Source organism: Glycine max, chromosome 13, assembly GCF_000004515.6.
Source record: "Glycine max cultivar Williams 82 chromosome 13, Glycine_max_v4.0, whole genome shotgun sequence".
Taxonomy (NCBI): Eukaryota; Viridiplantae; Streptophyta; class Magnoliopsida; order Fabales; family Fabaceae; genus Glycine; species Glycine max.
Window position 1 is genome coordinate 26,152,856 of NC_038249.2, and position 16,750 is coordinate 26,169,605.

Here is a 16,750-nt window from a genome sequence, read left to right on the forward strand (position 1 = left end):
ATAAAGGTCACCAACCTAATCTATGAAGATATCATACGCACACATGCTAATGGTTTATTTTAGCTTACATAGCTTAAAATTAGTTCCACAAGATGCAAATGATTTGTATTGCCACTGTCCCTTTTCAAAGTGGGCTGCAATTGTTTCAACCCAAGAGAAGCTTGTGCTTTGGGTTACACTGTCCCTTTTCCGGACTTAAAAATAATAATTAAGGGGGAAAAAAGAGGAGTTTAGGAAATAAATTATTTTTTCTACAGTAGTGGGTATAGTTTTCAAGTTCCCTTTTTTATATTAAGCAATTAGATGATAGGACCATCTCAAACGGCTTAATGGGTGAATTTGTTTGAATTTTTTTTAAAAAATAAGTACTTTTTAAAAAGAATTTGCTTCTTAAAAAAATAAAAAAAATATTAATTTAAGTAAAAAAATAATTTAGATAAACACATTAGAAAACCATAAAATTACTTATAAGCTTAAACAAACTAGGCCATAATATTTGTATTTGTAGTTAGGGATGTTTATGTGTACAAATTATTATTATTATTATTATTATTATTATTATTATTATTATTATTATTATTATTTGTTTCAAACTATTTTAGTTTTAATTGAAATTTCAATTCTATTACTCATTTGATTATTTGATGATATTGAAATTTTTAAAACTATGACGTAATAGTTTTAGTTTTGAGGTTCTTAGGTTTGGTGGGTATGATGTTTTTTTTATTATATTTTAATTATTAAACCATGTTTAACATAATAGGTGTTATAGTCTATGTGATGATAATAACAAATTGATAACAATGTGATTTTTTCTTGACCTTTTTTTCATTATTTGACTACGCATAATAATTATAAATAATATATTATAGCATTTCATTTGATAAAAAATTTAGCTTGTAAAAAATTACATTTTAAAAAAGAACAAATAAAATTAAATATTTTGATTCATTGACTCAAGTCAATTCAAACGGTTTATAAATAAGTTAATTTAGATTAATTTTTTTTTCTTTTTTTTTTGGAAAAACAACCTAAATCAATTCATTCAAATTTGATTGGATTTATTCAGATTTGACCAAATTCATCTCAAACGGACCCACATATATCTGAATTTGTAGCAATGTTATATTTGTTTTACAAACTTTAATTATTTTATAAAGAAAATATTAAAAAAAAGTAAATATACTTAATGTGTCACAAATATTAAAATATTTAATACTTTTAGTGTTGATAAATTTTATACAATTTTAATGTTAATAAAAGAAATATTTCTATTTTAATGTTGATAAATTTTATACAATTTTATTTTTTTTATCATTTTTTAAACTTTTAGTACTCTTTTTTAATAATTATTCACTAATTTTATGTTGTAAGTTATCTTTTTTACTTTCAAATCCTTTTTTTTCTTTTTATTTTTATTTAAAATATATAAAAAGACACGACTTTCCCTTGTATGTATAACTTATGTACATGTCGACCATATAATATCACATACTCGTCGTACACGTCCAAATAAGCTTTTAAGTTAACATAATGGAAATAATTTACTGTTTTACAGTTGATATACAAAAAATGTATTCAGGATTTTGAAGTGATGTAATAAAGATTAATCATTATAGTACTATAAATGCGCCTCCTATCTTTACATAAAGGAAAGAAAGAAAGTGTGCTTCATATCTGAAAAGGCTAAATCTAGGTAAGAAAAAGACAAAAATAGTTTTTGCCTAGAAATGCAAAAGGGAAACCGGCAGAAAAGAGAAGCTTTTGTTTTATTTTATTTTAAAATCCTAATACAACAATATTTCTCAATTCCCATACTTTTCTCATAATTTTTGTGTTTTCTATTAAAAGATAAATAATGTAATTTCATTAAACTCTGTTTGAGTTATTCAAATTTGGCAACCTTTCATTTTTTCCAAAATCGAAACCACACATTTATCTTTTTTAACACCACATGTATATTTTACTAGAATAATACTAGTTGAGTTGGATAAAATTAAATTCACCTTTTGAGATTTTAATATAGATGCATATTTAGAAATGCAAATTCAAAATTATTAAAATTAAACAATCCTACATAATTGATCCATGTATGGCTTTTCTTTAAAGTTGTTTTAAAATATATTTTTTCATATATTCAAAGAAGAAATACGTGTCAATGCGAATTGACACAAATGATTAAGAACGTAGAAGGAACTTTCACCTTCACATGAGGGTCAGTTCATATCCACCTAACACCACTTTTTTCCTACTTGATGGATAACCCCATATGCATAGGGACTAGTGATAGCATTGGGTAAAATTTTATGGTCAATCTTGCAATAACCCTTTAGGTGAGTCTTTGTCGAAAACTCCAACATGTCATTGGAGCCTAGCTTGTCGGGTAATATCGGAAGTATCTTCTTATTCTACAACAATTTGTAAGAAAAAAAATGTAAATTATATTTCATTAGATAGGGGCTAGCTAGGGATGCATATACCAACTGTTGTTCCTGGATGGAAGTTGCTATTTTGTTCCAAACTTGGTGTCAAGTCTATAAAAAAAAATCCAATTGAAGAGATTTTTACATGACAATGACCCTCTGATGCATCCAATTAGAAATACAAAAACGTGCGAGTTATAAATTTGGTTACGGTTATGGGTCTTCTTAGCAACTAGCAATCAGTGAATGTGTGAATACAATGAAGAAGTGTGATTTTTCTACTGGTGGTCCCCCGAGAGTCTACAAAAATTTATCAAACCCCTAACCTCACGTGTAGGGTTCAATGCACTTACGGACTGTAATAATGTAAAAATTCATCATTAGCACAGCAGGGATTGGTATTATGTGAAATCATTATAAATGACCTCAGGAAAAAAAAAAAAAGTAGTAATGGAAGGAAGGATAGACTTGAAGAAGGGTTTGAAATATTGATGAAATCATGTCATTTGGCCTTGGTCTGATTAAATTGCCTAACCTTCCTTTCTTTCTTCTTTCCCTTTAGTTTCTTTCTTACACAATTCATTACCCTTTGGTGGGTCACATTCAGATCTTTCTATTGCCAATGGTATCACACGCTCACACATGATGAGCAGATATAACTAAGGGATGCAATTTCAAAGTCCTTTACGTGTGTTGGTCCTTGATGCTCCACAAATCAGTTACTTTGCTTCTCACTGGGTGATGCAATCATCCCCTACTCTTTTAATTTTCCTTTTGGTAAAAATAAAGATGGGTCATTACCACGCTGCATAATTGTAATTATAGACAAGGTATATGATGATGGGTATTCATGAGTGCCAGTTATTTCTGTGGCCACGCAAATATTAAAAAAAAAACAAAATGAAAAATCTTTACTACTGTCATACACATTTATGAAAAAACTAACCACCCCTTAAATCATGAACGTCCAAATTTTCAATAAATTATTAAATGAGGTAACTAACAACATTGTGATTGTTGTACAAGTAAAATTGGATTTAAATTTCTTAAATAAAATGTTAGTTCCAATCTGATAAATGAAAAAAATAAATAAAGAGACTCCAAAACAGGATCAGTCGGATTTTTCGACCAAAATTAATTATCAATAAATCAATAAAATACACTAATATTAGGGTGGAAAAAAAAAGAGAGATGACTCAATTTTTTTGCAAGGGGAAAAGCAAAATGGTTATTTAAGAAGGGGTTTGCCAAGGGAAGAGAACCATTATTGTTGGGCCTTTGCCATCATTGTTTGATTCTGACGAGATTTATAACACCCTTTTATTAGATTCATACACGCATTTACGCCAATTTACTGCCTGTGTTTTGTGCTTATGGCTTGTTTGTTGGGGAGATTGAGAAAGAGATACCCTTTTGCCTCCCTATATACACTTCTTTGACTCTGCAATTAATTATTATTATTATTATCTGAAGTTGAATGGCATATGGGGTTGTTGACCAAGCACATGTTAGGGTAGTGAACATGTTTGAACATATGATGGGGTAGGAACTCATGAGGCTACAACTTTGGTTGAGCAGAGGAAGCCTTAGCCGCAGCTATATCGCCGTTAAAGAAGAAAAGAAAAGGGGATATAGGACAAAATGCTGGTGTAGTGATTCATTTGCAGAAAAGGCACACACTAAATAATTATGGACTCTTCAATTGCAATTTTTGGCCAAACTTCTAGTCTCATCCAATTGGCCTAACTAAACTATACAGAACAGGAGGAAGTGGCTAGCAAGACACTATTGCTCTTTGTTCCATTTTTTTGGTGAAGGGAACAAAGCAAGAAAATTTAGAACTCACCATGGATAATCAATATTGGAAAAAAAAAAAGTGCCTAGTAGTTGTGGTCATAAATTTGGTATTTGTAAGAGAGAAATATGAAAAGCAAAAGAGTGAAACTTAACAATATTTATTGGTTTAAGTGTGTATGAAGTTTAAACCATGTCTTGGGTTAAATATGAAAAGTTATATTTTTCATGTTAGCTCCTGTGATTTTAATCATCGTATTCTCACTTATGTACAAGCTATCATCCTTGATGAAATGATATGATCTTGTTTTGTCTAAAAAAAAAGAATTGTTTGATTCCCGGGTTAATCCACAACAAATTGATAAAATTAAATACTCCACGCTTTTGCTAAGATACCCCACAAAAATTAAGATCGTGGTAAGAATATTCTTTTTAAGTTTCAAACGATCTTCTTAGAACTAATTTTTGGGAGTGGATTACATTTGCTTTTAATTATTAGAGTATATATAAACTTAATGTTGGGTCATCAAAGTCAAAGTTTTCCAAACTCCAGTAAAAAACAAAAGGTTTTCCAAACTCAGGTTTCATATATCTTGTTGTGTATATGACTCTTATTTTATGATAAGCAGATAGATACTGTATGAGTAATTTTACAAACATATACTGTTCACTATGAATTGTAATCTTATTTCTAATTAATGAAAAATACACAATCTCTGCTTTTGAAAACGTAGATAAATGGTTGAACCTTGTTATTCCTTTGTGTATTTTTTTTTTTGTTTCTATTCTTTACTTTAAAACTGGTGCTACATTCTCAACATATCCAATCTGTAAGAGATGTGTATTAAGATATCTCACATTCATTAGGAATTAATATAAATAAAATGTTTTTTATTAGTCTTGAACTAGTTTTGAAATTGAATTTAAAATTAAAAATAGACTCCAAAAAATAGTCTGATCTATTTTTAATACCTTTGAACTTTTTCTCTGGCAAAAAAAAATTATAATGAGGCCATTTTTGCTACAACATTTAATTATTTTGAGAAAGAAAAATAATAAATTTAGACTATATAATTATATGAATGATTAAGATTATAAGTTAATTGTTAGTCACGTAACTATTTAAAAAGTTATTTTTTTAATTTTAATCATTCAAATATAATCTAATAGTTTGCATTTATCGTTCTAATTTCTCACAACTCACATTCTTAGAAAAGTCTCTCTATATAGAGAAGACTATATAAGACCTTTATTATATAACAGTAAGATAAATTAATATATTAATTATTTATATATAATTGTATGACTCACTCTTGTATAAAATTAGTTTTCTTATTTGATATGTTAAGTGTCCGTGTAATTGGCTTTCTCTAAAATAAATGGATGGTTGGTATCAAATGATACATAAATGTATGATTCTTATGAAGTAATATATACAAGTTTGAACTTTGTGCGCATAAGATAAAAAAAATGCCAAAAGAGTTCCAGCTTTTTATTGTAAATATATTGAAACTTAAATAAGATTATATTTCATAAAAGATGCATTTAATTTTAAACAAATAAAAACACATGAAATTTGATTGACTTTATAGAGAGTGAAAGTTGTGAGAAACAAAAATAATTGAAAGTTGGTCATGTTTCTCTTCCAGTATTTGAACACAATAGTTATGGATTTTACTTGTTAGTACGAAATAAATGAGTAGGAATGATTTACTAATGACTATCAACATCTCATTCCACTTTGTTACCATGACTTTTGTCATTGAGCATTTACCGAGTGTATTCGTGTAAAATATGTGGAAAAAAAAAAATCAAACTGAATAACAGTGACAAATAAAAAAAACTAAATAACAGTGCAAAACGTTATTTATGAAACTTTAATTGTGAAATACAGTATTTTTCATTTAACAGTATTGCATCTGTGACACCCTCTACCCGACATATATATAAATAAACAAAATATATAAAAATATCGATAACTAAATTCACACGGGTAAATCTACCCGACATATATATAAATAAACAAAATATATAAAAATATCGATAACTAAATTCACACGGGTAAAAGGTTCACATTCACTTCACTATTATCAATTAAAACTTATTAAAACATATTCGGCTCAAAATAAGATCGTCAAAATTTACATAGATATTTTGTTAAATCAGTGAAATAAAATAAAATAGACTAACATCATGTAATCAATATAAAAACTTATGTCCCACTGTCACATCCTATCAGAGCGTTGTGTCTCAACGTCCTTCAGCACAATGTTCCTTAAAGTAATTCACCTAGTCATCTGCTCCCCCGAACACAAAGTTCAAGATTATCAGAGAATCCAAACACAAACAACACACGTGGAGTGAGTTATTACATTCCTAACTAATAGAGAAACAAGACAACTAGATATACATATCATATAAACCAAATAAAACTTACTTACACGTAATTCACGTAATTTCACCACTTTGTCATTCAAAGTTCACTTTTCATCCATCAATCACATTACACAAGAATCACACGCTCTGATCAAGACATAATAACACATCAATTTCATAATAAACAATTAGCAAGCGCATGAGACAGTTATGTTAAGACTTAAGCCTATATGCAATGTGGTACCATGTTAGTGAAAATTCACCCTGGGGCGCTTAGAAGTACATAACAAGACATACCACACAATGAGTTTGTCAGGTCACTCTCACTAAGTAAGATCATAGGGAGACCAGTCAGGGTCACGATGTTTTGCGAGAATGCTCCAACCATATGGTATCAACATAAGCTTAAAGGAACACTCAAACCCAGTGACCCCCAAGGCCTACACTCCGAAGAGTCCGTCAGGGTCTCTCCCTCCTGATTCAGGTCCCACCCCTAAAATTATTTTAGCACATAGACATTGCTCGTGAATTATACAATACCCACGACCTCACACTCGTGTTTTAAACACGTACAACATATTGCGCTACAATTTAACACAGGTTCCTAAATAGGAAACCTACACTTTCTCTTTAACACTGGTTCCTAAATAGGAAACTTACACTTTCTCTTTAACACTGCGCATTTACACTTTTCTCAAGATAACACTGGTTGGGTTATTGTACAATTCACAACTTACAACACAAATAATGTCACATCAAGAGTTAATCACACACTTATTCACAATCAAAACTCATTCACAATTTCACATCTCATAATGTCACAATCCAACATACATGTTTTCACGTATCTCATAATTCAACATTTGTTATATTTTACACTTTTACTCAATCTCAATAACAATATTATAATCTCAAGGCAACATATTATTCCATAATTCATCACATATTTCATTTATAAGCACTGCTCATTAATTATATAATACTCACGATTTTACACTCGTGTTTCAAACACGTTTAACACATTGCACTACAATTTAACATTGGTTCCTGAATAGGAAACCTACATTTTCTCTTAAACACTGCACATCAACATTTTTCTCAAGATAACACTGGTCAGGTTATTGTATAATTCATAACTCATAATATAATTATTGTCACATCAAGTGTCAAACACACACACTTATTCACAATCAAATATCATGCCCATAATTTAACATCTCATAATATCACATCAACCATATCATTTTTACATGTATCTCACAAATTGACACATTCAACTTTGTATTACTCAATCTTCACAATAATATTATAATACCATTATAATAACTTATTACACCTTATAACTCATATACACATCACACAATAATAATATTTGCATGATACAAAACATATATATGTATATGTATATAGTAAATTAAACTACATTGTTTTTAATCAAAGGATTTCTATAACAATTAATTTAATATTACATCAAAAGAATTTATCACTAGGCATTAACCTTACAATTTTCTTTAATTTATTATTCTAGTATTACAATAATTAAATACACATAACATATTGATCATCATCTTAGAAAAATTAGAACAAGATAATAATTTGTATAAAATAAGTCATTGAATAATATTATTTAAAATATAATTTACGTTAATAAAAAGAGCTTAATTTTTTTAAGGGGTTCACACTCAACACAAGAACATATCAATTTCACAGCAATTTCTCATTGGGGCATCAACTGATTCATCAAACATATATAATTCACTATAATAATTATAAGGATAAAATGAAAATTGCAAAAATACCCTAAAACTCATTCCAATTGATATCTCTAAGGATTTCTACACATGTTCTCATTAATCCCCAATTGTGAATAACTCATCCCTTACCTCTAAGCGGGCTCACGTGTCTTCAGCCAGCAATAGCAGCATCTCTAGCTGTTCCCTGAGATTTCTCCAGTTTTTTTTTCTAACTGCTCTGATAGAGTTTCCGAACGTCAGAGAAACAGAGAAGGGATTGAAGCCTCCACTTGTGCTGTCTTGGTGAGATTCCTTTTTCTCTCTCCATGAATATTATCTCTCAAATCCCAACGGTGAAAGTGTGCGCAATTGAATTTCGAACAATATATCCAAATTTGATTACAATCCAACGGTTAATGAATTTGGGAACGTAGTTTTATCAAGACAGTTTTGGATTTCTTCGGGAAAATAAAAGGTTACAATGCGAAGGGTTTTCCTCTAAGCTCAGACATGATTTTGAAATTCTCAACGGTGAGAATTCTCGGAATTTGGTTACGAACCTGGTGTTTTAATTTCACAACGATCCAACGGTGAATGGGTCTGAGATCATTGTTTTTCTGAAACATGTTTAGTGCGCTGCGAGAAAAGAAAAGGTTTTGAGAAGGAAAAAGAGAAAAACGAAGATGAGGCGAAGAGGAGGCACCTGACTTAACATAGTTATTTATACCTAAGGTACTCAACTTATTATTTGCTCTATATTTATTTATTTATACTAAAAAAACTTTTTAAATTTATTTACGAAAAAAAATGAAATGTTACAGCATCATTCTTTAATGAATACTCCCAATTAGATTTTGTCCGTATTCAAGAATCAGGATTCGAATCCCTTTACTATTTACTTAAGAAACTCGAGCTTATATATCATGATCACTCAAACTGAACTACTTAACTAGAATTTAAAATTAATATATAACTGTTATATCTATGAACATAAGCGTTAGATTGGTTTTAAAGTTGGGTATTAGAAATATGTCAAAATTAATCTCAATCACCTAGTATATTACATGGAGAGATATGTGTAGTGTGAGAAATTACACTCGAGATTAAAACTAATAACCTTACGCAATATAAATGTTTAAAGATGAAGAAAGTCTAATTTAATTGATTAAATATGATGTATGGAGAGATATGTGTATTTGATTTTTGTGGATAAGAAAACAAGACCAAAGAGTAATTTGAGAAAGAGGTACCCATCTGTTGAATCCTATAATTAGACAACAAAGACTGATGCAAACAAATTTCTAGACAGGGGATTGAAACGAGGGGGGACACCCATGAACTGAACTTGTTGACAACTTCACTCACACAAGTAAAATAGACACATCCAAAACACCATTTGTCAACCATGATGTTTCATGTTTCTACCACTCATAACCCACGAGGGAATTGGGGGCTGGTTGGCCCAAACTCTCATCCAACCCCCCTATATTATTACCCCCAACAATTATTTCAACCAGAATTTGGCAACAAAAAGAGTGCTTTACTTAACACACTACTATACACCTTTCCTCATAATTATTATCATTATAATAACAAAACAAAATACCATCGATGCTTTTTCAAAACGCTCTTTTAATTAGGTTCTTGAGTCACCTGGTAATTGGTGTGAATGGAATTCAACTAGGAGTAAGAATTGATTTTCAAATAGAACTTGTGGTACTAAAAACACGGTTGCTTTAGTATGATGACAATGCATAACACCCTTCCCTTCCTTTTCTTTTTTGCCCTTTTTGTGGAACCTCTTTCATGATTTCACATTTAGTTTGTTAAAAAGTTAAAGCACTCTCCCAAGCATATAGTATAATAAAAACAAAGAAAAATATTTAGTTCATGAGCTAAGGCAACGGATTTTGGCATCTCACTATATCATATATACCTACATAAATGAACAAATTTTGGTATCATCACTCAAATGTAAAAATGAAAGATATTTATTAAATATTATTAGAAACGATTATGATGATAAAGAATTAAAACACAAGTGGCTAGCTAAGGAAGTGCCGTGTCGTGGAGACAAGTCCAGAACAAGTGGCAGTCTCTTCCTTTCTCTCTCTGGTCTCAATGCACAAAAATCCTCATTTTCAACAAAAGGAGGAATAACACTACCGCAACGAGAATGATTACTGCCAACACTTCCCCCACACATGAAAATTACAAAAAACGAAAGTGTAAATTATGGAGGCCTAAAAATAGAAGAACCGCAACATAAATAAAACAAAAGAGTAATTGATTATAGGAGGAGGGGGATAAGGAATGGTGTTGATGGTGGTTTTGGACCCAATCCAAACCATCATTGCATATCTTGGGACGACCTAGCCCATCACCATTTTACAAATCCTAACTGAAAACTCCATTATGCCCATTTTTATACCCATTGTACCCTCCTCCACCTCACAAGGGATTGTTCTTCCATACACAACAAACAATCCCATAGAAAACAAAAATGTCAAATAAATTTATCTTCAGCCAAATTAAGTTCCTTGGAAATTACTTGGTAACAAATGTTGACCATTTATTTATACATAGTAGATAGATACTCCTCTTAAATTTTATTTATTTTATTCTTAATCACCATTCAATATTAGGACACCAATGACATGCTAGGTTACACTAGATGTCTATATAGAAAAGAATTATTGTACAAGAACCTAAACCGCAAATAATTTTATCTATAAGACTATAACCCCTATAATCTTTTAGCGTTAGGAGTTCCTTTGAAGTGGATTGTCCATCAAATTGAATTTTAATAACGTCAACAAAAATACAGCCAAACTCACTTCTAGAAAAGATGAAAGTTAACTGCAAATCCTCTAACTACTTATGTCAATCTTAACCAACTTTGAATGTTAATTTGTTCCCATAACTCTTGACCATCAGGAGTTTCCCTAAAAATAAGCTATCAACCAAATTGAATTTTAGTAACATTCAAAGGAAATCAAACCATTATCGAGAAGAAACGAAAGTTAATTGTAGATCCTTTAATTACTTATGTCAATCTTAACCAACAATAGCATGTTGAATTTCTCCATAACTCCTAAGCATCAGGAGTTTCCCTAAAAAGGATCATCCATCCAATCGAATTTTAGTATCATTAGAGAAAATCGAACCTGTATCCAGTAGAAGAAGGAACCTTAACTACTTGCGTGAATCCTAACCAACATTGTTTGTTAGCATGTTATAGATTTGATTAAAATATGAAGCAACGTACCCTTGAAAAAAAAATTGAAAAGGCAAACAAAGCATCATCATTGGCATGACGCGATAAGCATCATCATAGAAGGCGAAACATAAAATCTTTTAGGTTACTAACCGGCCGCCTTCTATGCTTACACATGCATGATTGTTGTGTCAGAGAGAGGAAGGGCACGTCCCCCCCCCCCCTTCTCATCCTTTGTGTCTGTGTTCTTCTTCTTCTCTTTCTCTTTTTTCCTCTATAAATGAGCACCCTTTGTTCCCTTTGTGCCTCACTTCCTCTTCCCCTAAACTAAAACTCACCCTTTTCGCTGCTACACTCCTTCCATAAAATCCAGACCCTCTGCTTCCCTCCACCAAAGTCTCCTACTTAGCCAAACCAACCTACCCTCCTTCAAAAGGTGATCTTTTTCGAAAAGTTCAAGAAAGAAAGACAAGAGGACCCCACCTCTTTCTCTCTCTCTCTCTCTCTCACACACACACACTATGTTTATTGTTTTGTAACTTTTGTTTTCCTCATTACTTTCACAAACAAATGTAAACATGGCATATTTCAGGCTATTGCAAAGTTAGTGTTTTTTTGGGTTTAGATATCTAAGTCCAAATCACTTGTACCCTTGGTTGCTTCGTCTATCTAACTTGAGGATTCAGATAGTTTGAGGTATCTTAGTTAGTTTCACTCCACCTTGTTTTGTGGAAGGAATGTTTGAGTTGTTGCCTATCAAACCTTTTTTCTCTGTAGATTCTGTTTCATTTATTTTATTTTTATATTATAATTTATTTTTTTCATATAAAAAAATGAAAAAGGAAAACCACCCTCAATTGTTTCTTTGTCTTTCTCTAGCCATAGCCTTCCCATTATGTGATTTGTTTATTTGTTTTAACCATTTAACTTTTGGCAAGTTTTGGCATTTCTGAGGATACTAAAACCCTTTTGGAATGCCTCTTATAATGTGTGTGTGTGTGTTCTTGGAACACCAAGAAACTGTGGTTTTTTGCATAGACATACAAAAAACACACAAGATCTTTGTGTACGAAGCTTGTCTCTTTTTTACGTAGGACCTTTATTTTATCCTTTTCTTCCCTCTTGGGATAGCCGAAAGAAGAAGCCATCTTCATCTCTCTTTTTTCTGCTTTCAAGTCAGTGCAGGTTTTGGACAACTGTTATTAACTTATTCCCCTTTCCCTGCATCATTTCATCCTAATTCTTCTTTAGTTTTTTCAGAAAACCCCATATGCTCTATTTATTTGACAAGGTGGTCCAAAAGACTCAATTGTTCTTCTATATATGCCTTTTCCCTGTTGATGTTGCCTTCTTCTCTTAAGAGTAATAATTATATCTACCAAAGCATTTCATAAAGCAGCACATTCACTAGGAAGCTTGCATATGCCTTTTTTTTTTTTTTTTTAATTTTCATTCAGTTATTAATGCGGTTCTGTTCCTTTCTTTTCCTTTTTTCTTCTTACGTTCATATAGCATACCCCTTTGGATTGATTCACTTGCTTGACACATCATAGTTTGTTTGTGGAACAATTAATAACAATTAGTATTTTTCTTGTTTCAGGGTTAAGTGCAGGAAATTTTGGAGATTTGATTAGTAGTGATGGAGAGGTTGAACTCAAAGCTGTACCTGCAGAACTGTTACATAATGAAGGAGAATGAGAGACTAAGGAAGAAGGCACAGCTTCTCAATCAGGAGAATCAGGCACTGTTGTCTGAGCTCAAACAGAAACTCTCCAGGGGGAATCAGAAAGCCAATGCTAGCAATACAAACGCCATTCTTGACCTGAGTCTCAGCTCAAGTGCCACTCAAAACCCTTCTAGTTCCACCAATTAATGTGCTTTAGTGATTATGGGAAGCATCTTGTGACCCCTCTAGTGACTCTAATTGTTTTTTCTTTCTAAACCTTTTTGTGTAAAACCAATGTGAGGAGCAGTGTACTTGTAGTTTCTGTTCCATAGGACAATACTAGCAATCCTCTACAGGGCACTGTTCTTCCATTTCCATGTTTAACTTTTTTTTTTTGGGGGGGGGGGGGGGGGGGTTAGATATGAATTTCTGAACTACAAGGTGATGGTATGTCAGGTCTATCTGCTAGAAATGAATATAAACTTATTATATGTTATTATATGCTTAGCACTCATTGCCACTGCCTCTGCTTTTCTATGCGATTATGAAAAATTATATACTAATGTTAATATTAATTACTATAAGTTCTAGTCGAATTTGAAATTCATGAAATGGATGAGATATTGTATATTGAAAATAATACAAATAAAGATAAGTTGATTCTATAACATGTGTGAAACTCCCCCATGAGTGTTTTAAGTTTTATTATTTTATTCTTTTCACTTGGCTTGAGAAACAAATAACCTTTCCCAGTGTATTAGCTCAATTTCAAAGTGAAAAAAATAAAAATAAAAATAGATGTGTGAAAAGAGATGTGTATTAGCTCAATTTGAAATTCATGAAATGGATGAGATATTGTATATTGAAAATAATAAAAATAAAGATAAGTTGATTCTATAACATGTGTGAAACTCCCCCATGAGTGTTTTAAGTTTTATTATTTTATTCTTTTCACTTGGCTTGAGAAACAAATAACCTTTCCCAGTGTATTAGCTCAATTTCAAAGTGAAAAAAATAAAAATAAAAAGAGATGACTTTTTTTTTTTATGAAAACTACAAAAAAAAAAAATGAATACGAAGGGTGGCAGAGATGGCTTATCGTTCAGATTCTTATTATAAGAGATCTTTTTAATTATCAGAAAAAAAAAAGTCATCAAAAGATTCACGAATGAAAGTCAATGAGGATTCATTAGAATGGTAAGAAAGAAGAAACAAAAGGTAACCCACAAAATATCAGAGTCCAGGACATGACATTGTCAATGCCTCGTAGCATACAATTATGATTGACTGCAAATGGTATGCAGAACGTATCATATCATAAAATAATTGTGTCAAATGAAGTCTTAAATAGTATTATTTAATTTCACATGTAATTTAACAGCATTAAGAGTATCTTAGTCTCAACATCACTTTTTTTTACCCATCTTAATTAAATTCTAATAACTTTAAATATTTTATCAAATGAATTTCATAAATAATCTTATATGTTAGATTGTATTGACATTAATTACTAGCAGTTATTATTATATTTATTATTATTTAATAAAATGTGCACTGCAAGGTCCACAATAAAAATTTATCACTAGTAATTACATAAGCACATGTTATTTCACCAATGCTTAATAAGATAAAGTTCTAACAAAATTCTTAACAGGCATTGGTTCTTGATAATAAGTAAAAAAGAGTACAAACATCTCTATTATGATTTGTTTAGTAGAGAAGAAATTGGAAGGAAGGGAAGAAATGAAAATTATTTGCTTTGTTTGACATGAAAGATAAAAGATTAAAATGGAAATAATTTACATTTGTGAAACTTACTGGATTATTTTTCATATATTTTTGTTCATTTTTTTATCTCTCTCTTCTATTCCTTCTTAATTAAACATGTTTTATATTTATTTTATTTCTCACTTATGTTCACTTATCCATTTTATTTTCATCTATCTTATTTTTCTACTCTACCAAAGAGCATTAGAAATTACTTGACAATATGTTTTGATTGCTCAATCTATGTAGTTTAGCTAGCCTATTTGATTGACTTATATTATTTAACTAAATTAGAGGTATGTATTAAATAGTTTATCTAATTATATTTTCAAATGTTACTTCAATGTGAACTTATAATTTTTTTCATTTTTATCACTTATATTTCGATGAAATTATCCTTTAGGAACTCATTTCTTTCTCAAGCAACACTAACACCTCATATAAGGGTGATAAAATGGACCAATTCACCTAGCCATTGGTGTGCCTAAGTTCAAGGGGTATATTGACAAAATAGATTGAAAATCTCAACCTATTCTATATTGAGACGGCGATCGAGTTGAGGTATTGTAATTTTAAAAAAAATAATGGATACACCTAAAAAATAATAAAAAAGAAAAAAAAAATAGATTATCTAAATAACATTTTTTTATTATTCATCTATACAAATTTATGAAAAAATAAAATAAGAAATAATAAAATAACATCTTATACTGTGTAGCAAAATAGTTTTGAAGTATGCATTTACTTATTTGTATCATGTCTCACTACCTCTAGTTGTTGTCAACTATAAAGCACAATTGTTTCATTCATATTTCATAGAAAATTCTAGCAACATGTAACATATAATCTAAGGAAACGTCATGAAAATAATATACTGCTAATTTATTAGGATGCATCTAACAATTCCAACAACTAGAAGTTATGAATTAGTTCATTATATAACCCAATAACTAGAACCAGTCAACCACAAATTCAATGAGTCCCAACAATTCATAAAATATTAGAAATCTGAAACCAACTACTCTCAAGTCTGCACTAATAGAAGTCCAATTGTCCACAACCTCACTAACAAATTAATTTCAAAATTTTAAAACACATCACAAAAAAAGTACACAAATCTAACGAGCCAACGCACAAACTAACCCAACAAGCCAACCTGCCTCACCTCATTTGGCTGACAAGTTAAGCAGAGCAAGTCAAAATGGATTAATTGGTGGATTGATTAAAGACTCCAACCCACCCTACAAAAATAAAACCATAATAAATGGATTGACTCAACTAGTCTAATCAATTTTGTACCTCTACTTTGGTGCTTTTGTTCCTCATCTTAGGTTTGCACAAGGACAACATAATAAAATGTAATTAAAATATCACAAATACTTAATTATTAAATTAGTTTTTAATTGTTTAACATTACACTATTGTAATTATTGTAGTATTTATTAAATTTTTATTGAATAATACCAAACTTAAAAAACTTTGTTAAATAATTCTTTTTTCTGACTTTGGTATTGGTCTGTCCAAAGATTAATTTTCGTCAAAAATTAAGAAAAGTATTTTTTTTTAATATAATTTATTTATTTAATATTCAAGGATGAATAAAAAAGATACACATCAATGACATTTATATAGACAGTGGTTAATTGTTATAGACAGTAGTTAATTGTTAAATGTTTGATTTACATATATAACGTCTTAAGGAACATGACATCATCATTTTCAGAGTGAAAAATATAAGTTCGGGCTCAAATTTTAGGGAAAAAAATTGCAAACA

At 30.4% G+C, this 16,750-nt stretch overlaps 1 protein-coding gene across 3 annotated transcripts; it reads left to right on the forward strand.

Moving 5' to 3' along the window:
* Positions 1–11,772: 11,772 nt before the first annotated feature.
* On the forward strand, positions 11,773–13,580 carry ZPR3A (protein LITTLE ZIPPER 3-like). 3 transcript variants are annotated; one of them, XM_006594147.4, is made up of 2 exons: positions 11,773–11,979; positions 13,144–13,580. In XM_006594147.4, exon 2 carries the CDS (start codon positions 13,183–13,185, stop codon positions 13,414–13,416), a length of 234 nt encoding a protein of 77 aa, XP_006594210.1. In that variant the 5' UTR covers positions 11,773–11,979; positions 13,144–13,182; the 3' UTR covers positions 13,417–13,580. The 3 variants fall into 3 exon arrangements, with proteins under 3 accessions (XP_006594210.1, XP_006594211.1, XP_025980261.1); XM_006594148.4 differs by lacking the exon at positions 11,773–11,979 and adding an exon at positions 11,991–12,239; XM_026124476.2 differs by lacking the exon at positions 11,773–11,979 and adding an exon at positions 12,462–12,905.
* The last annotated feature ends 3,170 nt before the right edge of the window (positions 13,581–16,750 follow it).

Excerpts from the sequence above, each read along its gene's own strand:
- ZPR3A (XM_006594147.4), top strand. The coding sequence starts at position 13,183 with ATGGAGAGGTTGAACTCAAAGCTGTACCTGCAGAACTGTTACATAATG.